Below are 18,480 nucleotides of genomic sequence, written 5' to 3' on the forward strand. Positions count from 1 at the left end.
CAATTCTAAAGTGTTCCACGTAGATTTCAGAAGTGGCCTGTAGAAATGTTCGGCAGCCTGAGGTGAGGAAAAACTTCAGGCTTCAGATGGCGAGTGACGATCTGACGCGCTCTTCAGATGAAGCATGCCTTTAGTCTTTTCATGGACATTTCTGGCAATATGAAAAAGCTCACTTTTAAAGGACGGCTCGGTTAGTGATGATCATTCATTTTGAACCATGCCCTGAATGTTTTTAAACTGGTATTCTCATGTGATTACTACATTTAAAAGTGTGGCATTGTTAAATGCATGTATTCCTGCATTCCCAAAGGGATATAAAAATCCTTCATTTCTAAACAGAAACAGGTGTTGCTTGTACCCAGTACTGGGCAAGGTACTCTATGTGACTGCTTCTCATGACAGTTCCAAAAATAGAGCGGGAAAGGGGTTAAATATAGTTCATGTCATTTTATTTTGGATTTGATGACTGTGTTAAAGAGCACTGTTACTTCTGGGTTGTGAGAGTGGTGTACAGTTGCCCTCGCTGCTGAATACAACCTGAGAAGCAGTGGCTCTGCACATTAGGGCAGTAACAGGAGAATCTAGATGACGCTGTATGTGAGATGAGTATTCTTGTATTGAGGTTTGGATATTCAACATTTTGCACGCATCCCAAAACGGTTCCTTTTTTCCATTCGTCTCGTCGGGTTTATCATTAGCGAATACCTCAATTTGGTTGCAGAAAATGTCAAAAAGAGTGAAACAGGTGGTTTAAAAGACAGCTGGCAAAATGAACTGTTGCTGACCTTTTAAACAGTGTGGTCACATGGCCAAAAGATGATCATCAGTTAATCCTCCCCAATTACTCTGATATGCCCCTTGGGTGCCGAAGGCAGCATGTAGGCTACAGAGTAGATTCTGCTGCCGCACGCATTTCTGGACCGAGGAGCACATATCCAACAGGGAGACGTTTCAAACAAGAGTCCATGCAGGAGCGAGGGGCGAAAAGCTGAGGGGAGAGGGGTGAAAGGAGGGACAGGGGTCCTCGCTGGCATTTATCCCCTTCCCAGAGGCACTTTGCAGAGTGTTGGCCCTGCAGCAATGCTGAAGCCATCTGTGGGCTCTCTCAGCAGAAGCCACGTAAAACAAGACGTGTGCTGTGGTTTGACCTTTCACGGTCCTAACTATAATATTATCATAAGATGAGCGGTCGGATTGCACTTTTCCCTGAGGTGGGATTCAGTGTCCATATGAAAAGGCGATGAGTGAAAACCTCGTGTGGCTATACGTATTCCTGTTGCAGCGTGGTGAAATCGCAGTCAGTGTTTCTGTACTGACAAAACTGAGTTATCTTATCTGTAACTTATCATTACATCAGGCCTGTTGAAAATGATCAAGAAATTATATGAATGATTTAATCAGACATTAACTTCTGCCAGTCCTCTCTTTTTCTAGTTATAGAGCAAAGTCTAATTTAATGTTTCCCCATAGGAAACCTCAAGCAACACTGAACACCAGAACGATGGCGTAATAGACTAATGTCTTTAGGAAGTGGCACCACTACAAGTTAGCGCAGTGTCAAGGATTTGCTAAACTTTGTGGTTGAAATTACAGTGCAAATCTCTGAAGCATTTAATGCAGCCAGGGATAATATACAACTATCTGTCAATGCTAAAGGCCAAGCAGCTGGCCCTAATTGAGGGAAAAGAATTATGGGTAGAAGCTGGCACAGTGTGCATCTCTAGCTTGGAGCTTGCCAATACCCTTTCCAATGGTGCCACAATGAGGCTTAGGGGTGGTAAGATAGTCTGTGTTTTGGACCGAAATCAAGTCAGGGAGTCAGATGTCACTCTGCGGTTCGAAGACTGCTGTTGTTAATCCAGGAAAATGCAAACTAGGCAAGAAATCAATCTACAAGACCGAAACATGACGTATAGAATTCAAACAGTCGCAAAGAACCGGACTGGTATCACTGGTGTTGTGAACAAGACAGGAGAGGTTCTGCGAACTTTGCATACAAATGTTCATTTTAATTAACGTGTCATTACTTTTGTTTGGCCAGCCATTCCTGAAACTACACAAACACTTGTCACTTATTGATGACTGCATTTAGCGACTGCACGGAGGTTGAAATGTGAGTTCTTTGTTGCAAGGAATCTGCTGACAAATGCCACTGGATTTACTGTAGTAGAACCGATGAACCTTGAGTCTTTTCCGCCCAAAACATCTGAATTTCTGTCAAATTTGAAATCCCTACTACTCCTAGGGTTAAGGAAGCTTTTCCGGCTATTTGAAAAGAATCTCTGGAAAGGTTTGGCTATTTCAGCACCATCACCATCATAAAGTGAATTGCTCAAACAGCCATACAAACAGAACATGACCGGTTTACTTTCCTCATCAAGACTTTTCTGAGCCAGTCGAGGGAATCTAACCTGCGTCCTTCCACAGCTCAGCTAACCACTTTCCTTTGATGCTCTGTGGATATTCTAAACTGTGAATATCATAATCGTTTGGCTCTTTAAAAATTAACTATTCAAGGTTCACAAAATGTGGAAAAAATATGTTTATTTTTATGTTCTGTTTGTAACAGCTGAATGGAAACAAATCAGGTAGCTTACACTGAGAATAATCAGCTTTATTAAAATGAGACATCTGTTCCATAGATATTGCACTGCTGTGGTTTGTCATGAAGGTGTCTACGTCTTACAGCTCTAACGGCCTGAGCAGAGCTTTAGCCTCCTGGTCAGTAGAAGGGATGTCAGACAGGTGTTGGAGGAATGGTCTTCCATGGATGCAGGTCCGGTTGCTCTCGCCAAGCTGCTGTTCCATCCGTAGGAGGGTTTCCTCCACATCTTCCCTGGATAAATTTGTAGGCAACTGACGGGCAAGTCGTACTGCTTCACCCTGTCAGGCAAAAGTCCCAGTTCAGATATTTAATAAAGCAAAGCAAAACAAAAATCTACAGTAATGCCACTCTTAGTCTCAATTCATAGCATCTCTCACTTGTAGGTAGTTTGTGACTTTAAGTGGCCGGCACTCTTGCACGGTCCTGGCCTTTCGGTGAAGAACTGCAGTCAGGATCTCCCTGAGGTCCTCCACACCGAGGAAAGGCACGCAGTCTGCCATTGCTGTCACTTCCAGATGTCTCTCGGCTGACGTGAGGCCTGGCCAAAACAAGCAGAAAACAAGGATTAATATACTCCAGACGCCACTACTATCTCCAGGAAAGAATAATAAATAAATATTGTGCTTTACGGCCAGACTGATGACCAAGTCAAACAAGCGAAGGGCCAAATGGAGTGTTAAATGACTAATAGAAGCCCCAGCAGACTGGAAGGAAGTTGTCTTGTAGGGTGGAAGAATGATGGCTTCTCATTTCATGAGGAAATACTGCAAATCATGCACAATTTATATTTCTGATACATGACTTTGGATGCAAACTGAACTCAAAAAAGGTACGAAAAACCTGGAGAAGTGGAGACAGTTGGAATATTTCTCGCTGGTTGTGCTGCCTATAGTCCGGGATGTTTGTTCTTAAAATGTATTGTAATAACAGCGTATTTAACTCCATACAGACATTTGCTGTTTTTGTCATTTCGAAATGACCGTATCTGCAGAATCACATCGTACACAAGTTTAGAAAAATAAACATCACAAATTTCAAACAATCCTGACAAAAACCGCAGATATTCAGCAGAGATTGTGCAATGAAACCATCTTATACATGCCGCCAACTTCAGTCCCATGCACACCCACCGAGGCTGGCAGTGCCAAATGAAAATTCCTAGAATTTCTTAAAGGGCAGCCATTCTCATCACCTGCACACTGGGGTACAAACCCACTGTGAGACCACTCGGTCGGGCAGAGAGCCAATGTCAACTGAGGTGAACCATTCCAGCAACAAAAACAACCAACACTTACAGGACACTGTATACCCTCTGCAAGGGAACAGAGAAAGAGCTGTCACAATAATGATGAAGAAGTTCATACTTTGGACTTCACTTAGTGCAGTATACACATGGTTAAACTACACTGATGTTTACTGTAATTATCAGAACAATCCTATCAATATTAGAACCACTGCTTGGTAAATATACAATAATGAGAATTATGTGCGTATCTCATACTAGCTGCACTACACTAAGTGGTTGTTTACAGTTACCAGATTATAAGTTAATATGACTCATTTCTTAGTGTGTTAATTGTTGAAATATGTGCTTAGTTCAAAGATAACTTTACTCCTTGTACATGTGTGGGAATAAAGATGCTGTGGTCAGTGTACTTGTACTGTATGATTATGTTTCACTTCACGTCATGATCTATTATAAAAGAAAATGTCTTAATTACAAGAAACATACTAGGTTGTTTGGTCCTACATGTCAGTTCTCCCATGATTTACAACTCATTCATTGTTTGGGAATATTTTGTTTTATCCACAACTAATCCGATATACAGCAACTCTGTCAGAAATAATTGCCTGTAATCCAGTTACTCAGGACTGTACGATTGACATTTCTAAGTGACTGGTGAACTATGACATTAATGATGGCAAACGGCTCCAACATTTGTTAAATAAAACAAGACAATCCATGAGACCTTTAAACAGCGTGACTCAAAAATAGGAGAGGCTTGTTTTCTGATTGATTGTGTGCTCCATGTTGGACGATGGTGCCTATGTTAGTACCACTTCGTCATCAGGTTCAGGAGGACATGCCACATGTGAATGAATGTTCTATCATATTAGACTGCCTCATGCAACGGCGTTACGGTCCAAAGTTTTATTTACGATGTACCTGGAGTGAGTCGGATTTTAAACCCATTAGCCACAAGCCTGGGATCAGAGAAGAGGGCCCCTCCGTTTAGCTCAGGGCTTTGTTTCTCCATGTTGCACAAAGCCTCAGTATATTCAGCTCCCCCTAGACTTCTATGAAAGACAGACAAGGAGATGTTTAACATGCAGCAACAGTGTATTTTTCAGACATTAGATGAGCCTTAATAGAAAACCAAGGATTGGGATTGGTTTGTCTTAAAAATAGTCTCAAACAAATTGAGCGTGCAGATTTCCACAAGGGGAAAAGAAAGCTGTCAGGGTTGGCATTTTGCTGGTGAGAAGTGAGTGATACGTTACCCATCTGTTAACTGTATAGGGTTCTGCAGACTCACTGCTGGAAGTATATTATTCTCTAGAAGTCTCTTAAACAGCAAGGCTTCCTCCACTCGAAATGGGTTTAACAACGTGAGCCTCTGACCACATAAAATGACCCAGGCGCTCTGAGAGGCCAGTCGGTTTACAAGACGGAGGCCCCGTGGCCCTGCGCTGCTCTGGGATGAAAGGCGCTGAAGCTGCAGCCGAAGGGCAGCCACGCTGCAGGGGAGGGGCTGCGAGGGCTTGGGCGCAGGGTTCCTCATCTTCTTTTGGGGCCGTGCAGAGAAGAGCTCGTCCAGCAACTGCTGGTTGGACAGGGGGGCCTTGCGTTTCTGGCTCTGTGCGTGACCCCTTGGGGTGCTCCCGCTCGTCTCTCGGGGGCCTTCAGCAGAGGCCAACTTGGTCCTTTGGTCATGGTGCTCCAGGTGTTTCTTTGCCTTCTCCTCATACCTGCAGAGTCCAACCAAGTCTTTCAGAGTTACAACAGCAGCAACAACCCTCTTTGTTATCACATCTATTCTGATTTGGTGATGCGAAGAACAAAAATATGCCCACACGTCAAGTTTTAAACTAGGATAAATTAAAGGGGCACTCCACCTATTTTACAGTTCAGTCTCAGTTTCTCTTCACGAGGAGGACTCAATCTGCAAAAACAGTTGTAAAATGTCTTCTTGGGCTCTGGAGGGAGCTTTCCAAAGTTTGAGGGGAAATAACCCTGATGATTGGGCTTGACACTTGACATTTTTAAACAAACAGGAAATGTGGGGTTTGAAAGAAGTGGCCATTTAGGAGGCAGGGGGATCTAATGAAAGATGTTATCGTGTTGCATTATGGGAATTGTAGGATCCTTCGTTTCTGGAGCTTGACCCATAGGAACTAGAAGTCAGGATATCGCTATGCTGCTGTGATTTTGATCTTTATTTTATCTCTTGTTAGTCCCCCAACTTCACGGAAGTACAATACTAAACAGTGTATGGTAGTCCTTTCAACAGCATTTAAATGACACGTTTCAAAATGTAGTTCATATGCTGAAACAGTAATATGTTACATTACACCTAAATGCCTTAATCACTCAATAAGCGATAGAGACCTCGAACAGCAACTTTCGCTTTATATACAGGCTTTGTGCCGGTTGATAACGTACGTGTTTCATTTCTTCTGTGTAGCACAGCTGCTGAGCTTCCATCAGTTGTAATGCTTACACTTCAGCACCTCCAGCAACTTGTGTACGTGTAATTCCTAGAAGTGCTGTGCCACTCAACAGTGGCGGTGAAAGGAGCCAAGTCCTTGACGCATCCTATTTCATGTTTAAGACAGCAGTACGGCAAGGCAGGATTCTAAACAGATGTCTTTTTCCATACACTCTTCCATACCTTATATAAGGCCCCGCGTACTGCTGATACGCATTTTCCAACTTGGTATGCAGTAATCTAACATAATTGGGTTGAAGCGCCTTCAGCACAGTATAATGGTGTTATTCCATGATGCTACAAGCTTAGTACCTCAGTGGATAGAGAGCAATGGTTCCGTGTACACAGCATGTACTTTCTTTTACTGATGTGTCCGTGTGCATCTGGACCAGAAGTTATTAATGACTGTGTGACAAGACTTTTAGCTCTCTAGCCTTGTGCTGTGCTCTCTGACTGCTAACAGCAGCATTTTATAAATATTTTGTGTGCTTGGATGTCAGACTTGAGTCCAAAGCAGATATACGCCATGAGCTTGGACATGCTATTCTACCAGAAATGCACATTTATCTGATCACCACGTTTTTATGTTTGTTTGTTTTTCAAATAACTTCCCTCCCTGTCTCACCTTCATTAATGTAAATCCTTTGACTCCGAGGGAGAAAGGGTCAAACACAAACACTCATTACCTGCATCTGTTCTGCGCCAAATCTGTTCTTGACTAGCCAACTATGTGTCACTCCTCAAACCACTTGTGAAGCAAGTGTAGGTGAGGTTTTACATGGACAAAGAGACTCATGTGAACCTGGAAACAGGACATTTAGATATTACATTTATGTACAATAAGTAACGAGGAAATATCACAGACTGTTTCTATAAAAGGGAAGTATCAGTTCATATCAGCCAATGTCTTAATTAAAGCTGTGTCACTATGAACGCCTATGTTTGGGGACTATTGTAGGTATGGGAAATAAAGACAATCTCAGTGGGTTTAATATTGAATAAAAGTTGAATAAAATCATGTGAATTCTCTGGATAGATGGCATACTTTGGAAATAGAGAACATTTCACCTTTAGTGATACCTGTTGTACTGCAGAAAATGTCATTAGACACAGTTGTCTGGAAATTTTGTTGATATGAGCTGTGTTTCTAATTTCCAGACTAGGCTTTTCACATGCAAATGACAGGTCAGACTTTCCCCCCTCTCTCTGCCTTGCAAATATCAAGAAATGGAAACAACTGCTTGGAAAGGTGAAGGTCTGGAAACTCACTTCTTACGGTCTTCCTCCCTCAGATTTTTCCACCTCTCGTGAACAGCGACGCTGATATCCTGCAGGCTGGCTGTGGGCTTCTCCCTGAGGACCTCTGCTCTGGCCTCCTTCTCAAACAGGGCGGCGGGGGACAGCGGTGCCCTCATGGCGCGGTTGCTGATCAGGTCGTAGGCCGTCAGAGCGGCCCGCTTCTCTGTTATGGCGTTGAGCATCTTTTTGTTGGAGCAGCTCTGACTCTTGATCTCCTCCGAGTCAGAATTTGTGTTCTTTGAAGGTTGGTGGATTGTCACGGGCCGCAGGGGTTCTCGGGAAATAGGGTCGGTCAAAGCCGTCCCCCGGCTCCAGTGCTCGGCCGATAGCTGGCCTTTGCTTGTGTCTGCACCTGACACAGCGTCGTCCTCCAGACTCTGGGGGGACTTGCTTGCTAAACCTGTTTCTGCTGTCTGAGTGCAGCTCTGAGTTGTTTCATCATCGTAGAGAGAAAAGTTAGACTCAAGCCCGGCTGGGATCTTGTTGACAATCCAGTCCTCTGCTACGGAGGACGAAGAGCTGCTGTTAGAGGTCTGGCGGTGCAGCGAAGCATCGGTGCTTGTTGCTGTTGACAGAACTGTGTCACCGTGTTTAGGTGCATCTTTAAGGGAGTTACCATTGAGGTTGATGAGACTGTCATCCCTCTCTACACTGTGTTCATTGTCCGGTCGTGAAGCATCAGTCCGCAAAGGACTAGACGGCGAGGGAGACGTCTCATGGCCGAGCTGCTTCTCAGTTGGGGGGTCACCACTAGGCCGATAGCCATAGAGAGAAACCAGAAATGCATCTACTGCGGTCAGCACAGCCTCCTAAATTTCAGAGAGATCACAGATGAAAAAATGAAAAACATTTTTGACGAGTTTGATTTCTAATCACATCTGATAGGCTAGGGTTCATTCCCCAAATGAAAAGCAAGGCTAGATCATGAAATTATCCATGCGTTTCATAGCTACCTTGTCATGAAGGAGAACCTGGGTCTTGTCCGGTGTCAAATTGACGTCGACTGAGGAGGGTGAAACTGTAATTTTAAGCACGAGGGTGGGATAGCGGTTTCGTGCCGAGTCATCCGGATACTGAGCAGTGTAGTGTTGACGCAACAACTGATGATCAATCGCACAATCCAACCAGGATAATGTTTGCAGGTAAACATAAAATAAAATTAGATACAAGTATTAGTGTATAAAAAGCATTCATTGTATAAAGTTTGGTGTAAAATGACTCTACCTTCATGATATCTTTATGGTGGACAGGCCGGTTGTTGACGAAAATAAATGTTTTGTCAGAGTTAGAGGAGCTTGTAGAGGAGTAATCTGCACCAGGCTTTGGGAAAAAGCCATCTAAAACAATCTAAATGAAATAAAAAAGAATGATAATATCAATAATCCAACACAAGATAAGCACAAAGTTGGTGTCATACATACATACACTTGCCAAACAAAATACAGTGAGGAAAATATCACACTACGTGATAAATAATGGTTGTCATGAAGGGATGAGTTTGGCAGCAACGTTTCTGAAATGAGACCTTCATGCTTTTGCAAACATTTTCAAATTGTCACGCTCAGCAGCTGGCTGGCGCAGGGGCGCAACAGTGTAACCACTAGTTCTGAAACCTGGACATTACATAAACTTTACCATCATCACTTTTTCAATTAGGATGGCACGGTTGATCCACTCCACTGACAGCACAGCTGCAGAGCTGCACAGCTGCACAGCTGGGAACGAAGCCATTAATTCAGCCTGTGCACAAGCAGACAGGCACTCGGCACCGCTCGCAGCACACCGTACATACACTGCCGCAGCACAACGAGGAGGAGGAGTAAAGCTACATTTCTTAGCCGATTTACTCCATTCATTTCATCCGCTCCTTCACATGTTTGATGCCTAAATATCAAACTTAATTCCACTGTGCATTTTGAAACAATCAAGACAGACGGGCAGGTTCCTCTCTCGACGTGCAGGCTCCACTGAGAACATGCCCGACCAGCTGGTGGTGGACATTTTTCTATTAGCATTTGCATCATACATGACGACCTTTCACCTACACTCACGTCAGAGGCACTTCTCATGAACTAAAATTGATGACTCGACACAAAACTGAACAATGGCACTTAAAACTCCATTATGAATGTAAGCTTGTAAGAAATTATGGAAAGCTATTAATGTTCTACAGCAAGAAGCGGAATAGCTATGCTTTTTTCTTTTTTTTTTTTTTACACATGGCCTCGGGCTCATTATTAGCAGCAACGCACGGCAATGAAGTTAATAAATGAACTGCTGTTTCAGGTCGGGGCACATATGCTTCTCTGTATTTCTGCTCATTAGGGTCACTTTATGAGAGCACGAATGGCACCTCTGGCCTCAAAGGGCCGTGGCTATGTGTAGTCATGCTGCCAAAAACGAGTGTCACATTTTGTTCTGCAGAGGAACAGCTCCTGGAACACTCCCCGAGCGAGGCCCCGGTGAAATTGTCAACCTGGTTCCCTTGATCACTAAGCTTTGGTCTTGGGGACAAACAGCAGAAACGTTCTCTTTCATTGCTACAGGGAGTAAGAGGAAAAGGTGAAAGGTTGTTCTCATAACTGGGCACCAAAGTGCAGCAGCAAAATAACAACAACAAAGGGGAAAATGAGAGAGAAACAGGGTGAAAAGGGCTGCTCCATATCTGTCAGACCAGATTAGTTGGGAGCCTGGCAGCAGGTACGAGCCACATGACACCTACCGTGACCAAGCAGAAAGTTACCGCTCGACAGTAATTCAATTACGATCAGCGCAGCAAAGCTTAGCTAACAAAAAGCACTCACTCTTCATCAGGACAGAACTCAAGAGAAAAGGGCAAGGGAATAGTTGGCCAGCCACCAACTGACCACATTTGCTGGCTTCAGACCAGGCGTTCGTGATGAGGTTATTAGCTCACGGTCAAGTATAACGTGCATGCTCTCATTTGCTCTGCAAAAAGTATCCATCTTAACTAGGCATTTTATGTCATATTGACAGTTAAAATTGGAGACTCCAAGTCATCATCATTTATTTCCAATGCAAATCAACTTATTCCAAACTCGTTTCCGAGTTCTTGTCTTGTTTCTTTTCTTTTTTTTTTTTTTTAGTTCTTTAGCACGAGTGTCACACGATGTCAAAGACACTGACAGGAACATTCCTGAAACAAGTAAAATTACAACATTTCTCAAATGACGTGTCATTTTAGGATGGACAATGAGCTTTTCTAAGGGGGGCAAGTGTGTGTCTTATGAAGATGAACTGCCATAATGGCTCCACAATGAAGGGCAAAGGGGCATGGGAGCCACAGCGTGAGAGCAAAGAGTGCAAGATGTGTGCAGGAGGTGGGAGGGTTAGCATGCGGCTATGTGCCAGCTTAGCCCTATGTGCCCATGACGCTCACCCATCAGAGTGCAATGCACTCCCTGCAGTCTCTTCACATTCACAGCATCATTCGTTTCAGTATTCAAGGGTGACTTTGGTCCATGTGAAACAATAAAAATAACAGTTGACCATGAAACCAGGAACATATAAACGTGAGCCCTGTCGAAAATGTGATTATGTAAATGTAAATGTGTGTTGTTTTTTTTTTTACTAAAGCACATACATGCATTTCTGCCAGCAATGTCAGTGTGTATGAAAACCCAAAGAAAACTGTATCTTCTCCAAACCAAGTCACGATTATGCAGAATTGCTCCATTTCTCTGTCATCGTAGCATTTTTCCCCTCAACTAACCTCTGGTTGCTCTTGGTGATGGTGGCAAGGGAGCAGGTTGGCAACGGCACCGGGCCCCAGCGTAGCCAGGAGTGCACTTCTGTGATCGCCCACCTTGGCCTTCTGCCAGATCACCACCTGCAACAATATGACACCAGTCAACTTCCAAGAGTCCACATCAGGCGAATCACACTGCATCAACACCTGTGAAGATAGTAACTGGGCCACGAAGCCGCCAACATATCTGGAGTTCGTACATTTTCTTCCTGTCAAGAGATTCAGCAAGAGATGGACAGAAACTGCAGTTTTAATGTTCAAAACTTAGCTCCATCAGTCCGTGTGAACATTTAGGCAGGGAACATAAAAGATATGGAAGAGTGGTTGTTGAAAATGTAATGGCTATTGAAATTAACATTAAAAAAATAAACCAACTGTGATTCTAAAGGCAACACACACATATAGATATGCTGCTGTGATCAAATAGTTGAATTGACACAATGCAATATTAAATCTTAGGGACTTTCACAAAAGTCATGGTACATTTAAAGGACATTTAGTAATTTAGGTCAGGATTCTTTTCCTAATAATCTCATTTTAGGATTATGTCAGAAAATATTTTAGGCACAAAATATGTCGACACCCACGAGCGGGCTTGTAGTTTGTGTCCACCGGTGAATATATCTCCCGGGTGTTGATTTCTAAAAGCATGCACCCTGTTGCAGGGCATGTCTCAGCTATTAAATACGCAATTTGGCACATGTAAACGGATCACTCCTGTAAACAGTTCCTGAAGAAGCTGTGAAACACGACACAGGCCGAATAGCAGAGTTGGAGGTAAAGGATAGGGGCAACTGAGTGCTGATTGTACGGAATGGGTTCACTACCCTCCCCTGACGACCTCGAAGCTGATTTCTATGAAAGTTATATGGTGGTCGTGTGGCTCCTCCGTGACCCACACCACCTATACACTTGTGTGTACAAACTGGCTTCAGCCTGAAACAGAATCTGGGGTTAAGTCCGCAGCTGTGTTCAGCAACTTACTCAGGCGTCATAATCAACCAAATCAGAGTTCACAGTCAGCCATATTTGTGTTTGGGGCACCTGACAGCTACGCTTAGCTGCGGTGGGAAAGGGCATAAGGGATGAAAATGTCTAATTGCTAAATAATTCCACTGCTGATTAATCTAATGTTATGTAATGCAACGACCCAAAATAACTGGCTTTTTTTTTTTATTGTGCACACCAAAAGTATGCAGCCCTGTACAACCCCAAACACAACAGGTCTAAAAACATGCTCAAAATCAAAACTATTGGATTTTATTTTGTTATTCAAACCAAAATCATGCAGCCTCAACATAGCAGATGGTAATGAATGACTGATGTTTAAGATATCAGGTGACATGTTAAGGGCCACTACTTCTAGGCCACAGGTCAAACATTTTATTTGTTTAAGACAATTTAGTCTTGTGCAGGGTCATCCTTATCTACCGTAAAGTTTACCGTAAAGTACATACTGATTTCTTTCCTCTAAGTGTTTCTCATAGAATTTGGAATTCATTGTTCCCTCAACAGCTGCAAGCTTTGCAAGCCCAAACCATGATGCTCGTTGTACCATGATGTGCTGTTCACAGTATTTGTGTTTTTCCCTCCAAATACTTTTTTTTGCCAGTTGTTCAGAGCACATTGTTCAGTTTTGCTTTTGCACAGTATTATTTCAGCAGCATTGTGCACAGGCGGCAACACAAATCATTTCCTTAATTGTATTTACGCGCTATCTGTCTTTGGAGAGGGTTTGTAGTTCTCTCCATCACTACATATTTCTGTTACACCATTACATATTAATATTTAGTGATATAAACACTTTGATTTCAGCAGATCTCAACCAAACCTTTCAGAAGGACAGGGGACCTTTAAGCCACTCCTCAATGTCATTTCAGTACACTGGTTAAATATCAACTGCAATATTGTACAATTTCCCCCCGGGGATCAATAAAGTATTTCTGATTCTGATTCTGATTAGTCACTTTCATACATGTCATTATCCCTGATAGTCCTTAACAAATACTAGTGCCGTTTTTTTGACTGCTCGATGAAAAATACATGATAAGTTGATTGATTAATTAGTTGATTGATTTTGATGATCAATTCATCATTTCATTAATCGTTAATCACGCCAAACATTATCTGCGTCCAGCTTCTCCACTGCGAGGATTATTGTTTTATATCATTGTCAATTCAACATGTTTGGGTTTTTCATGGTTTCCTTAGACGGCATAGATTGAATGATTAACAGAAGAAATAATCAATAGATTGGATTGATCAGTAATGAAAATAACTGTCAGTTGCAGCCATAATAAATACATGTAAAATTCTAACTGTGTTCAGGGAAGGTTGGACGTATTGAGATTATCAATATTTTCATCATTCAGCTTGAGTCCCAGTTTAAAAGCTACATCAAATGTAGTTAAAAGGTTTGATGACTGCATGCAAATTATTTACATAACAGTTCGCTATTTAGAAGCGTTCTTCTTTGCATCCAAAATCAACTCAATTAAATAGCCACATGCACATTAATTAAAAGAGTCCTCCGACTTATTATTATACAGCTACAGGTTCATTCTGTTGTATGCGTGTGATTTTGAGACATGCTTTAAAACCAGCACAGACTGACTATCAGGTCAGTCAGCCTGTCCTCGCTTGGCTCGATAAAAAGGTTTAGTCTGTGTGTTTCTGAGGTGCTTCTACAAGCCAAATTAATATTTTTCCATCGCACGTAACAATTTCATAACTCACTGACTCGCATTAGCGCTGACAACAAAACAACAGGAGGCTGGAGACAATTACTGTCTTCAGGAGGGTGTTTGATTAATAATTTACCTGACAAGCTCTTGACTATGCTTTTGTAACTTTCCGTTTAAGGGCTTTCACGTGTTTGACAGAAAATCACAAACAGCAAGACCTTCTGTCAAAGTAAGCTGTACACACTCTACACAATTTACATTTTACACGTTTGCAATATTTCACATTATCAGATGGGTGAAACTTAGGGAGACTGGGTAGACTGGTATGACAGGGTGGTTGTCTAGGCTTTTATATATTTTTCCCTCCTTCCATTTGTTGTAATTTAACATTACTTTTTGTATGTTTTTGAATGAATGTCAATGGATGCAAACTATCCTTCGGTCCTGTATTATTGCTATTACTGCTCAATAAAATGATATTTGAAAACAAAAAAAGCAGTGCACTAAATCTCCTTACAGTCTTGTTTGTTTCCTATGTAGCACTAATCTCTATGCAGACCATTTTTATTTGATATACTGTTACTCCTTGCACTTTCTTGTTGTTGTTGTCTTTATACATACTATCATTATTTAGTCGTAGTAGCCCCAAATGTAGTAGTAGTAGTAGGAGTAGTACTAGCAGTAGAATCAAAATTCTGGGAAAATATAAACTTCCTGGAATCAAACGTACCTTTTTTTCCTCTAAAGATCTAAATGAAGTTCCTGTGTGTTTGCACTAATCTGACATCTCTCTCACATGGGTTCTGAGTGCTTTTACACATGTCAGTGGTGTCACACATATAAGACTATACTGCAAATACATGGCATATTAACACACACTGAAGGCGATTTTGAGCCAGTGATGTTGGGATGGTCATTCGAAGACTAATGATGACACCTAGTGGCTGCTGTGTGGAGGACTACATACTGTCTTCTCAGGACTTCATTACCATTAAAACCTCCAGGTGTTCTTTCCGCCCATTGGTTCAGTTGTCTTGTAGGGAGGGTAAACATTAAACCATACTCCAGCAAAGACATTTTCCTTTGAGTATCATACACTTCACTGTAGATTTGAATGGTGACTATTGAACGTTTGCTGCATAAAGAACAGCAGATTAACTTCTGTTCTGTCAGCTTGAATTGTGTCTGTTACAATGGATTCATAGGGTGGCAAGTTTTCACAGCAGACAGGAGGCACTGCGACATCCACCGAAACTTCACACACACCTCTCCACTTCTTTGCTGTCCGTCTCTATGCTCAGTTAGTTTCAGCTCTTGGAAGGACGACAGCTTGTATTTGTCATATATCATCATCATCATGCTGCAGGATAGTACAAACTTTTTGCAGTCACCTTTCAAGCCCGCAGGAGATCGGTCTCAGATACTCAATATATTTTGGGTTGCACATCACTTTAAAAGACAAGCTTTTTGACTGTTTGAAAATAATATATATGACACATATATTTGTATGCTGCCGGCTGACAGCTGCAGTTACATCTGGCATTATCTTCAGATTAGTCACCAGTGAATGTGAAATTATTTTTCTTTATTTAAGTTCAGTCTGAAAAGGGAGGAGGAGTTACTGACCTTATTGTGAACCAGTGTGAGCCTCAGGTCTGGTTTTATAATGGCGTAGGCCAACAGCAGGTCCTGCACTTTCTTCAGTTCCTCCTTGCACTTCTTGCTAGAAGAATAGTACTGCCGCCTCACAGGAAGATTCTTGAAAAGCTTCAGTACACTCACTGTTGTACCTGTAGAACACAAAGAGCAGAGGCGTGCAACAGCTTCTGACAGACAACTTACTTTTCCTGCAACCAGGCTGAAGGCCTGGACCAGATCTACCAGGACACCATGGGGCCAAAACTTATTGGTCACGGTGTGTGTTACTACCTGTATCATTAGGAATTTTACACAATCCCTTTAAGACTTCAACATCAGCAAACCAATGTGTCTGTTTCAGGTCCTCTGAGTCCTTTTGCAAAGTCCCACTCTAATAATTCATTATTAAAAAGCAGTCCTTGATTTTGTTGTTCCCTACAAGACTGACTCAGTCATTGGTGCCTTACCTTGACCTAAGTGAGACGGCTTCTGAGAAACAATCTCCCCAGTGAAGTTAAGGGTGTACTGGGTGCTGATGTCGTCCTCCTCTGTCTTCGTGATGACAGCCACCTGAAGGGGAAGAGCAAAATAAGACATCAGGTTGCCAACCATCCCAGTTTATATTTCATGCTTCATATATACTGATAAATCAAAGAGTCATGCTATCTGTAAAATATCATAACTGCTGTTAAATACTTCTCACCTCTGCCACAGCGCAGATGGAGCCCAGCGCTTCTCCTCGGAAGCCGTACGTCTCCAGCCGCTCCAGGTCCTCGTGGCTACAGATCTTTGAAGTGAAATGTCTCACGGCCATCACAGGAGTATCTACAGCTTTGATTCCACGGCCGTTATCGCGCACTTCTATGCGGTCCAAACCGTAGTTCTCCTGCAATGTGAAATTCAATACATACATACTGTTGAAATCAAATGGGAAGATTTAAAGCACACAAAATTAGTTTTTCTCCATTCTTATATTTATAGCAAAGTGTTGATTCACACAACGCTTTATTTGGATATTTTACTAATTGTATTATCCAATACAACAACAATCTTGCTGCTAAATAGGCAAGAAAACGCCAATTGTTATACTTTCCACTGCCAAAGCAAACTGATCAAACAGATCTCAAAGCCTGAGCGTTAACTTGTTACACTCAGATCAGTTTCAAGAAGTCACTTAACATAGTTACAAAGTCCTGAGGTGCTAAAAAAATAGGTGTATTAATGAATACAGTAGGCATCGCCACCTTTATGACTAAAGCCCACTAATGCAATACATATTGTTTTTAGCTCTATTGAGACTATTCCTCCTCATATTTTCAAAATAAATTAATAAATAAATATATTTCTCCTTCTTCCAAAATCTGTCATTTAGACAATGTACCAGTTTAACATCAATGCTTGAAGTCCCAGCATCCAGGGAATTTTCCATCAATTCTTTCACAACGTTCACCACAGAGGTGATGACCTGGGAGCTGGACAGCAGCCGCACGGTATCCGGAGGCAGCTGCTTCATGATTAAGGCACCTGTTGAGGAAAAGTCCTCTGAGTCACAGCAACAACATGGCATGAGTGGAGCAAACCTTGAAAAAAATGGAGAACACTTCCATGGACCAGAATTTCAATGTAGAAACAATAGGAAGTGACATTTAAACTCATTCAAGTCAGCTACTAGGTGGTACACACATAAGTTGTTGAGAAAAAGCTATTTTACACTGTACATGGTTGTTATTGTTAATGTTTCACCTGACTCTCCTGGCAGGGAATTGCCTGTATTTCAATATACACGTACATAGGTGAGATGCACTATAAATAAACTGGCAATACAGTAAGCAGGTGAATTTTGTGCATTCGCAAATTGAAAATATAAAAACATTATGTGAGGCTGATCGAGCTTGATCTCGGTGACAACACAGGTTCAAGTCTTGCTTTTCTGGGTTCACAAGGATCCTATATTTCGAATATACTAATTTATTGTTGACATCATTTTGAATTTTGCAACAACAAAAAAAAGAGCTTCCAGGTAGCATGGCCTCTCAATTGCTCACTGACACATGAAATATTGTATCTTATTACATATTATTGATTACCCTTTTCCAATTGCAAGTAGTACTCGTAATGATTAGTCGAAAATGAATGCCACCTAATTAGAGTAACTTACTTTGACGTTACGGTTACATTAGATTTGTCGGTAGAGAGCGACAGACAACACAAATGTCACTCAACACTCAAGTTATCTTCTTTCAGTACAAAACACAAGTTAGTCAGAAAAATGAATACAACAGAGAAACGCCATGGCACCGTGGACACATTAATAAAACAGGTTGACTTTACTAACGTTGGCTAACTGTTAACTGCACTTGCTTGAACTGCTTAGACTCGTTAGCTTACAAGTAAAACCCCAATTTCGGGTAAACTTAGACCGCATTACAAACTCGTATTACGCTGGATATTAACGTTAATAAATAGTTGGAAAAGGTAGTTCAGTACTGACTTGCACGAGTCCTTTTGACTGCAGTCCCAGGTGAACCTTTCATAAACAACAGACACGAGCCACAAGGCGGAAGCGACCTGATTCCCGCCCCCTTCATTACACGTTGATTGGTTAGAAGTGACACGAGGGTGGGTTCAGAATGTTGCCTTTTTGGATATTTGTACCCTCAGTACAGGCTAACAGGTACAACTTTTTATCCGGCTACTTAGAAAGCCAGCTTTCGGTAGGATTGCAATACAAAAACCAAACATAACTAGGCCCTACCTAAACCTTACATTAAACAC

General features: G+C 42.0%; 1 protein-coding gene across 1 annotated transcript; it reads right to left on the bottom strand.

The window, feature by feature from the left end:
- Positions 1 to 2,598: 2,598 nt before the first annotated feature.
- Positions 2,599 to 18,220, bottom strand: pms1 (PMS1 homolog 1, mismatch repair system component). Its single transcript, XM_070914661.1, has 13 exons — positions 18,197 to 18,220; positions 17,087 to 17,229; positions 16,409 to 16,591; positions 16,173 to 16,275; positions 15,694 to 15,857; positions 11,348 to 11,464; positions 8,839 to 8,961; positions 8,568 to 8,714; positions 7,585 to 8,423; positions 5,108 to 5,575; positions 4,773 to 4,903; positions 2,983 to 3,143; positions 2,599 to 2,883 (listed from the first exon to the last, which is right to left on the bottom strand). The coding sequence occupies exons 2-13, from the start codon at positions 17,216 to 17,218 to the stop codon at positions 2,683 to 2,685; spliced, it is 2,769 nt and encodes a 922-aa protein (XP_070770762.1). The 5' UTR covers positions 17,219 to 17,229; positions 18,197 to 18,220; the 3' UTR covers positions 2,599 to 2,682.
- Positions 18,221 to 18,480: the final 260 nt, after the last annotated feature.

The sequence above is a fragment of the Enoplosus armatus genome, chromosome 11, assembly GCF_043641665.1.
Source record: "Enoplosus armatus isolate fEnoArm2 chromosome 11, fEnoArm2.hap1, whole genome shotgun sequence".
Lineage (NCBI taxonomy): Eukaryota > Metazoa > Chordata > Actinopteri > Centrarchiformes > Enoplosidae > Enoplosus > Enoplosus armatus.